General features: G+C 36.5%; 1 protein-coding gene across 1 annotated transcript; it reads right to left on the bottom strand.

Annotated features, from left to right (window-relative positions):
- Positions 1-3346: 3346 nt before the first annotated feature.
- On the bottom strand, positions 3347-6700 carry LOC139947102 (beta-1,3-galactosyltransferase 1-like). The gene has a single exon (XM_071944943.1). It carries the CDS (start codon positions 6551-6553, stop codon positions 5513-5515), a length of 1041 nt encoding a protein of 346 aa, XP_071801044.1. The 5' UTR covers positions 6554-6700; the 3' UTR covers positions 3347-5512.
- Positions 6701-10398: the final 3698 nt, after the last annotated feature.

Here is a 10398-nt window from a genome sequence, read left to right as displayed (position 1 = left end):
CAGGGAGCGATGCTACGGTTTCCCGGTTTTAAAGCAGCACATGGGTTGAACACAAGTCATGTATCAAAGGTAACCAGTGGTTGAAACTGCGTTATCTTGTGAGCTGTTTCCTATTGTTTAATCTGAGGTTTTGTCCAGAATTGAAAATGTGTGTCTAATGTGCTGGACTTCGGAGAGGAGATACAAACAAGAATCTCTCATCATCTTTGAATGGTGGAAAACTACCTCTCCTTCTAACTAACATGGCCTATAGAAAACATCAGTGTTTAATTTAACGTCCGAGTGCAATCCTTTAATTCATGCATTTTTTGTGATGTCCCTTTTTTGGATAAGTTGTTATTCGTTGATTCAGGAATAAGATAAGATAGGATGGACCAAAATAAACAGGAAAAGGAAAGGACCATGTAGGTGTAGCATATCCGTTTAGACCCATTGCCAAGCACACGACTATTATATTCATAGACCATCATGCAAATAATATCACAAAGCTGATAAAGGGATTTTCTTTTCTGCATTATTAGCATTTTTTTATGGAGTCATTTTTCCTTTTTTGTTTTATCATTGGTCTACAGAAGGATATGAGCACAATAGGGTTTTGCCATCCACTCGTCTTGAAATCAAGTCGGTAATATTGTTAAGCGCAGTGTAGTTACGGGGACGGTATATTTCAATCCTTTCAATAAAACTATAAACTTGTGTTTTGGGTAGCCAGCCAAATACTGACCCATTGCCATTCGCACGTGTTTTTTTTGTGTGTGTTGTATAACAACATAGTCTCATACGCAGCAGACCATGTTTGTGTTTTTAAAGTCATCAGTATGTGTTTTTCTGAAGTATTTCGTGCGATTGTTAAAAGAGTAATATTTATTAATTTATAATCATTTGGGACCTTTTGTCTGAGCAAACTATTTAAGAACATAAAACATGTATCTTTAATTTATCTTCTTTTTACCGCCTTAAAGGCACTGGACACTATTGGTGTAAGTTACTCAAACTAATTGTTAGCATGAAACCTTACTTGGTAACGAGTAATGGAAAGCTGTTGAAGGTATAAAATATGATGAGAAACGGCTCCCATGAAGTAACGTAGTTTTCGAGAAAGAGATATTTCTCACTAAAATAATTTAAGGATCTAAAGCACACAACTTTTGCGCTTTGCGTATACGCTCTCGGGGCTGCAGAACAGAAAACCGAGCACTAAGTCAAATCTAAAGCCGAAGCCGTTGTTTCGAAAAGGGCATGTGATTATTTGGAGCGCAACCTACTTGCCGTTCTCTTCTTAGTTCTGTTTTTACCCAGTAGAAGTCCACATAGGGGCACATGAATTAACCCATGACCTTGTAGAGGGCTAAAACTGTCCTATAGTGACCCATTGTCCGGTCCAATATAAAACAACCCAGAAACAAAGTCATTATTATTGAATCATTATGACTCATGCATGTATTTGAATGTCGTGATTGTGAGAGGTGTACCGCCCTCTTGTGGTTACATACAGATATACACTGGACGACCTTGGATGGAAACTCACAATGGAAGCTTGAAAGTAGAGCTACACTGGGTCTGTACTGGAAAGTAGCCTCAATACATAAAATATGGTACTTAATTATCCTTAGTCATTACACTTGTTAAAGATTAAACGACATTGTGGAAATGGTAGATAAGCTTAGGTCGGTGAAACTGTTAAGGCTGGAGTACGACTACTATCTAAACTGCATAACTATTATCAACCCAAATTTACCCAAAGCCTGATCATTGTTTGTCAGTTGAACCAAGTCCGGGTTGAGAGTCACAAGAAAGAAAAACATATTAAGTTGAAGCATCGAGAACCAGATAAGAAGAAAGAACGAAGGACAAGAAACAGGATCTGGAAGAGGGGTAGCGTAACTTCTTCAAGGCTTTGTGCTGAAGTAACTTCCGTCACAGTGAGCTTCTTGTCCTGCAATGCTTTGTAGTTCATTCCTTCTGATCTGTCATCATTCTTAGATGTGTTCTCATTGAGTTGTTTGCCTGGGATGGGATAGATGTGCACTTTAATAATCAACAATTAAAGGTACTTTTATGTTTCCCTATGATTCTGTTCTGAACTAGACTGGGCCCCTGTCTTTATTCACGAGCCTCGAAGAATGACGTCAGACATTTACGCTAGTTCTGAACTTGCTCTTCGCTGTTCACTGTTCACATCACAAGAGGGCGCTGTCACATAAGCATGTACGCAAAGGTGGCGTAAATTGTATACACAAGCGTATAGTAAGTGTTTTAACATAAAAGAGATGTGTTGTTATAACACAATAATGAGGAAATGCTGTAAAAAGTATCAAGTGCAAGACTGACCTTTTACAGCAGCATTGTTCCTCGTTTACCTAATCAATATTTCCAATAGTGGTACTGCTTTGTTAAACCTAGTATAAGTGTATACACATTGTCTGGTCACCTTTGTCTAGGGAGTGTTGTTCGTTTTTTTTTCTGTCGTAAAGACACTTGACACTATTGGTAATTGTCAAAGACCAGTCTTCTCACTTGGTGTAACCAACATAAATTTGAGCTCGATTGGTCGTCGGAGTTGCGAGATAACTATTGAAGAAAGAAAAATCTTGTCACACGAAGTTGTGTGCTTTCAGATGCTTGAGTTCGAGACCTCAAATTCTAAACTTGAGGTCTCGAAATCAAATTCGTAGAAAATTACTTCTTTCTCGAAAACTATGTTACTTCAGAGGGAGCCGTTTCTCACAATGTTTTATACCATCAACCTCTCCCCATTACTCGTTACCAAGTGAGGTTTTATGCTGATAATTATTTTGAGTGATTGCCAAAGTAGAAGGATGCGTCTGATGGGGACACACAAAGGAAAATATTATTTGGAAAACGGATTAAAATTTTGGGGACACACAAAGGAAAGGGATTAAAATTTTGGGGACACACAAAGGAAAGGGGTTAAAATGTTGGGGACACACAAAGGAAGACGGAAGGAGAAGGGATTAAAATGTTGGGGTCACACAAAGGAAGACAGAAGGAGAAGGGATTAAAATTTTGAGGACACACAAAGGAAGACGGAAGGGATGACCTAAATATAGAAGGAGGACACACAATGGGAAGATGGAGTTTCATCATACCTAAATTAAACGTAAACAGAACTATAGTATACAGGATTAAAATGATCCCCCATCATAGGTAACTAACAGCTTAGTCAACTATATTGACCTATGTAGACAGTTGCGTCGCCCTTTCACACCATATTTCAGAGGCCGATAATTGATTTATTGAAAACACACAACTTTAACAAGAATGTTTGTAACATGACCCACTTTGGTATTATTTTTGTGCAACTTTATTAATCTCTAGAGTGCTTTTCATGTTTCGCCCTTTCGCTTTTCTCTTCTTCCCCAGTATGTTTTCAACTGAAATGTTTATAGCTTGTAGTTTGACCTTGTGACTTTCGCGCATGTAGCGCTCTGTCAAATTGAACTCCAATAATAGGCACACACCCTATGGGACACGCAACACTGAGGTTTTATGCAGAGTTATGCCTTGTTGCATTACTTTGATTGCCATCAGATGCATTGATTCAGTCTTCAATTATTGCATTCATTTCAAGAGTGATTAAACGTATATATCAAATGATTAATAAAGGCTAAAAGTATGTTTTTTAAGTTGTTTAATATTGGCGAGCTCGCTTCACAGTCGTGTTGTATTTGTTATTCAAATTTGTAGTGTGGAGTCCAACACATTAGTCTGTTGTCCATCTCTGACTGTATAAGTCAATTCAGGCATCCTCTTCAATTTAGTTTTATGTACCAAGCAAACTTATTAATTTACTGATATTATTTTTAAAGGTAATAGAAATGGATGATATCAAACCGCTTCCAACTGCAATACATTGTTCGCCGGCCTCACGTTTGGACCCCACTTAAGCTACGTGAGAAGAATGAGTTAATAAATCATGCATACGGTTCAAGGATAAAAGTTTGTTTTCGCCAAATTGTTTATCGAACCATCGACAAGCTCTGATTTTTCTGGGCCCTCCATCTCCACCATGTGTTTTTGTCTTGGTTTTTAGTTTTTGTTTTCTGTTATTGTACGATTGCATTTGCTTGTAATATATATTTCACTACATTCTGTGTAGACTAAGCAAGTCTCGCGCGAAATTCCGGGACCATTATAGTCCCAACCTGATCGAGTTTTACGTGAGGGATTTTGTTGTAGTTTATGACCATGAAATATACATGTTAATGGAAATGACTAGAGGGTGAATTCTACTCTATCTTACAATGGGAGAGTACGCTTCGCTGAATGTGTAAGGATTGGTTTTGTGCCTATAGCCCACGTTCAGCCTATTCTTGTAAAAGTCAATAGGTGAGGCCGCTAACAATAATTATTTTGCATACGTTTACTGTACGTAGTTATGGTTGGGAAGCATTTTGAAACGGCTAAACAAAAAAAAGTGAATTTAGGTTTGCTTAAATATTAAACATTAATAAAACAGATTGATAAAGATGTCTGAATCGGTTTATACAAAGGTCTTTAAGGCTATCGAACAATTATTTGTTGTTTCTCTGTTTCTGTTTCTCAACTCTTAAAGTTTTAGGTTATTATTTTTTTTATATTTTCTTCTCCCCAAAGCGTTCACAAAATATCTCCAATAATTTAAAATGAAACCCTGTGGCATATTTTTATTTCAGCAAGGAATGTTGCGACACATTTCCTGCGCGAGAATGGAATCAATCTCTTCCCGCACCCATTTACACCTGGATGATGAAAAGCTTTTATACATCGTAATTTGTCTTGCCAAAATGTCAAGACAAGGAATCGAACCCACATTCTGGTGTCCTTACTCTATGTTCTGATGACTCAAGCAGCCATCAGAACTTGAGTTGGATTCTAGAATGATGTGTTGGACTCCACACTACAGTAAACAAGTGGTTCAAATGGTATAGTGCAATAGCAATACAATATGTTGCTTTTCGGCATCACCAAGTTCCAATATTGTTGTCTCTCATAATTTGTTTGAACAAAATTAAAACCCCTCTCACGGGGACAAAGGTAAAACGGTTACTGTGCTTACAATTTGGACAACAAAGTGTTTTTTCTTTAACTCGACAGATTTGAAAACATACAATACGTATAAATTGTGAACTTTTTAATTGACCAATCGTTCCTTATTTGCTTGGTTTTTACAGTTGTATGGTGTCCATACACTTTTGTCTGTAAAGCTTAGATTTCTCTGTTGCTTATATTTTTACTGTGTACTTTTCTTAATCTGTTTTTATGTATAAAAAAAAATGAACGAATATTTTCAGGCTGTTCCTAAAGAGAGCGCAATATAAAAAATAAAAAAAAACATATTATTGTTATAATGGAGAACACAAAAACATAATGATTTACCACTACAAACAAAATTACTGCAAGTTGTAAATATTAACGACAGATGACAAAGTTTAGGACTCAGTCCCAGGAGTCCAGGTCGTTAATATAAACGACAGATGACAAAGTTCACGACATGGTCGCAGAACAATCATTATCGTGTTGACATGTCCGCAATTTGTGAGCCAACAATGTTGTGCCACAGTTTGAGCGCTGGTTGGTTGAGATGATCCTTGTTATGGAGTATCCCAACACCAATGCCTTTTTTCATCGCTTCAACCCCAATGCCTCCTTTCTTCATAGGATCATTCATACTCTTATTCTGCTCGTACAGTTGCGAATACCTCAGAATGACACCAGCTTTTGTCAAACAGATCCCAACAAATACATCGTCGATAAAAAGGAACGGTACATACTTCGATATTTCGAACGCTCGCACAGCTGCATCTCGAGACATAGAGTAACAAACACCTCGAAGATAAGGTGGATATATATTCTCAGCGAACTCCTTCTTTGGCATGTACCACTTACTTTTCTTGGACCTGCCTACGGGAACATCAGTCTGAAGATGTCCTTCTGCAAAGTTAGTCTGTGGCATTGTAGACAGACGTTTTACAAGTGTAACAATGTTAATCATCATGTCAGCATCTACACTCACCACAAAGCTGGTTTGAGGGCAGTACATGGATACCCATTTCAGTCCCATCATGTTCTTGTAAGTCAGATTTGTGTAAGCATCGATGAAGTCTTCTTGGATAAGATCATGAAATGTATTGTCCTCCTCTTGAATTTGTTTCCGAATGATGGGGTCCGTTGACTCCCCCAGAAGAAACATCGTCAGGACCCGTCTACCGAGCACCTCCTTCACACCTCCCCAAGTTTTCCGGATTTGCTGCCGGTCCAACTTCTCGAACGGCGCACATTTGACTAGAAAAACCAAGAAGAGTTCTCCGTTTGAGTTGCTCCTGTTGAAGCAGGCAGCTTGGTTGTGTATTGTAAACTTAAAAAGATGAGGATTGACGACTGGTTCCATTGTGGTTATCTCAGTGGTTGTATGTTTGTTGGTTGGTCTTGGCGTTGTGATTGACAAACTCCTACCATCTGCTTTACGCGATGGTAGCAAATAAGTTCCCAGTGCGACAACCACAAAAAATGCGTAAATCAACGCAAAACGGACGGCAGGTTTAGTCTTCATTGTTTCATTGGATCTCCTCGTCTCAAAGTTTGTTCCATATCAAGCAACAGACCCAATACACTTGGACCTTACTTTAAATAAAGTACAATTTGAAAATCTCCTCAAAATGTGGGTTTGGAGCTAAAGCCTCAAATGGTATATGCAGAACAAGAGTAATTGTGTGCACTGATTGTGCGGCATACTAAGCAGGGGCTTCTCGGTCACACGCTTCAGCACCCACAAGGTAACGAATTGCCGCTACGACGTGGCACTGGATATTACGGGCAGCCAAAAGGGCCAAAATTAATTAATTTGTAAACTAGAAGACAACACAAAAAAATCAAAGATAAGATTTTATAAAAAAAAGACAAACTCAATAAAGTACAAAAACGCAACAGCAATAAAAAATAAAAAACACTATTTATATCAAAAAGACGAACCTTAAAGCAAACAATAGGATGCAATACACAAGTTGAAATCTCAAAACAAACAACTAAAAAATAAAATCAAAGATTAAATTTTTCAAAAGAAAAAAAATACTAGAAACAAAAAGAGTACCCGTGAAGAATGTCTAACACATTGGAAATAAAGACTATGATGATTAAAATCTGAAACAAACTTTCACGAACAAAAAGATAGAGGGCGGTCTTTTGGTTTTCGGTTTTATTGTTATTTTGAAGGATTCGGTTTTTTTTTTATATTTCTTTCTACACCTTTCTCGAAGCATCTTAGGAGCAATCAACCCCACTCCACTCAAAACCAAACACAATGATCAAGTGCGTGATTTCTCGTTCAGGATATGACTGGAAATTGCTATTTGTTTTGTTCTCATGGACGCGGCCTTTTAATTAATCGAGATTGTGGTTGCAGACATCGTATTATGAGCAAGTCTGCATATCTTTTTTCTTTTTTTTTCTTTTTTTTTGGGGGGGGTGGGGGTGGGGGCTGGGGAGGGAGCTGGACGATACAGTAGAAACTCATGCAATTAGTTGTCTGTTGTAATACCAGGAAAAAGGGGGGGGGGGTGGAAACAGACTAATAGCTTATAATGGTTTCTACTGTCAAGGGTTGGAGAAATTAAAAAGCCAAATTATGCCAATCGAATGACCTGGAACGACTCTGAAAGTAATTGCCTTAAAGGCACTGGACGCTATTGGTAATTAATCAACATAAATTTAGCAGGACAAAATGACTTGCTAGCGAACAATGGAGAGCTCTTAAAAGTATAAAACATTGTGGGAAACGGCTCGTTCTAAAGTAACGTAGTTTTTGAGGAAGAGGTAATTTCTCAACCAAATAATTAAATGTCTAGCCATTATCGCATGATTTATGTAATGGCGCATTAATTTAAAATGTATTATTGAGACATAAATCAAGAGTAGATTAAAACGAGCCAGCAGCATTTTCCTAGTAACAATAATTGTAATTGGTCTGAAAACATCCTTCCTGAACGACTGACCGACTGAAAATGTTAAGTTGTAATGAGCCGATGTGAGTTGTGCAATGTAGCAAGAACTGTGATGTCAAGTGCGGAAATGGACTGGTAGTAAAATATTTAAACAAATCAAATTTTTAGTTGGGAACGCTGACTACAACAATTGCTGGTTAAAAAGGAGCATCTGTGAACACGTAATGCTAAGTAAGCAATAGTGATGATCATTTAATTAAATAATTTATGACAGTTAAGATTTCGTCTTGACATGATTGTGATAGTTTGAGCTTTAATATTCAGTAATAATAATAATAACATAACATTTATAAGGTGCACAGTATCTGGAATATTATTATTTTTTTTTATATTTTTTGGGCAACCTTGCACTCTAAGAATCTATTAGAGTCATAAACACTCACAACAAACAAACAACTACTCCTCCTAAATACAAAGGTATACGCCTCAAATGTTTGTTTTAGGGGAGTATGGCGAATGAATGGCATTGACAACTCATTATCAACATTGAAATCAAAATATCAGTTCATTCGAATTTTATTAATTTAATACAAGAATATCCAGGTTTATAAAACAAACATTTCTTGAATATTATTTCAGGTTAATGATTAAAAACAAAATAACTGACCCTTAAGAAATATTGACATTTCTGACTTATTGACAGCTTAAATTTCCGGATTTTGATTACTTCACCCCATTGACCGCATAACCAAATATAAACCATGTTTTTATAGTAAGATACTGTAAATTAAAGCAAGAAAATACCAGCATGTTTTGTTAGAAATATGAAATTAATAACCAACTTGACCTTAGAGGACTCTCTTTACTTTTAACACTTTATGAATTCTATATTTTCCCCTCTGCATGACGAACAGTTGATGTAAAGGAAAACATACGAGGAAAATTAATAATCTACCAATGTACAACTGCCTCAAAATAACAAGGTTTTCATTTTCTCTTTTTGCGACTATTTTTGCTGTAACTTTAGGATTTCTACTTGTTTAGCATCACTGTACGACTTGCAGTTGTAGTATAAGAAGAAAAGACAAAATATTAAAACCTAAGAGGGAATTTTATAATTTACAAACGCAGTGAAGGAAATTGCCTCAAAATAACAAGGTTGTCATTTTCTCTTTTGCGACTATTTTTGCTGTAACTTTAGGATTTCTACTTGTTTAGCATCACTGTACGACTTGCAGTTGTAGTATAAGAAGAAAAGACAAAATATTAAAACCTAAGAGGGAATTTTATAATTTACAAACGCAGTGAAGGAAATTGCCTCAAAATAACAAGGTTTCCATTTTCTCTTTTTGCGACTATTTTTGCTGTAACTTTAGGATTTCTACTTGTTTAGCATCACTGTACGACTTGCAGTTGTAGTATAAGAAGAAAAGACAAAATATTAAAACCTAAGAGGGAATTTTATAATTTACAAACGCAGTGAAGGAAATTGCCTCAAAATAACAAGGTTGTCATTTTCTCTTTTGCGACTATTTTTGCTGTAACTTTAGGATTTCTACTTGTTTTAGCATCACTGTACGACTTGCAGTTGTAGTATAAGAAGAAAAGACAAAAATATTAAAACCTAAGAGGTAATTTTATAATTTACAAACGCAGTGAAGGAAATTGCCTCAAAATAACAAGGTTTTCATTTTCTCTTTTGCGACTATTTTTGCTGTAACTTTAGGATTTCTACTTGTTTAGCATCACTGTACGACTTGCAGTTGTAGTATAAGAAGAAAAGACAAAAATATTAAAACCTAAGAGGTAATTTTATAATTTACAAACGCAGTGAAGGAAATTGCCTCAAAATAACAAGGTTTTCATTTTCTCTTTTGCGACTATTTTCGCTGTAACTTTAGGATTTCTACTTGTTTAGCATCACTGCTTGCAGTTGTAGTATAAGAAGAAAAGAAAAAATATGAAAACCTAAGAGGGAATTTTATAATTTACAAACGCAGTGAAGGAAATTGCCTCAAAATAACAAAACTTTCACTTCCTCTTCTGCGAATACTTTTCATACATTGACCGGGTACAACGCCCTTTAGAAATCATTAATTACTATACAGTTTGCCCTCAACAGTTCGCCTTCAGTAGTTTACAGTGGTATAACAAAGCAGGGCCCAATTTCATAGAGCTGCTAAGCACAACAATTTGCCTAGCATGGATTTTTTGCCTTGATAAAAACAGGAGTACCAACCAAACTTCCACGTGATTTTCAGGAGAAGCAAACAACATCTGAATACCAGTAACAAGCAATATGCAACAAATGGAAGGTTGGCAATCCTGTTTATATCAAGAAAGAAATTTCATGCTAAGCATATTTTTGTGTTAAGCAGCTCTATGAAATTGGGCCCAGTTGTTGCGCGTTATGAAGTGGGGTACGTTAATTATTGTAAGGGGTAATTGACAGTTTGCC

Source organism: Asterias amurensis, chromosome 14, assembly GCF_032118995.1.
Source record: "Asterias amurensis chromosome 14, ASM3211899v1".
Lineage (NCBI taxonomy): Eukaryota > Metazoa > Echinodermata > Asteroidea > Forcipulatida > Asteriidae > Asterias > Asterias amurensis.
The sequence above is the reverse complement of the archived record's forward strand: the minus strand, read 5'-3'. Positions and strand labels throughout refer to the sequence as shown.

What these genes read in the sequence shown, in the direction of transcription:
- LOC139947102 (XM_071944943.1), bottom strand. Translation starts at nt 6,553, where the DNA reads ATGAAGACTAAACCTGCCGTCCGTTTTGCGTTGATTTACGCATTTTTT.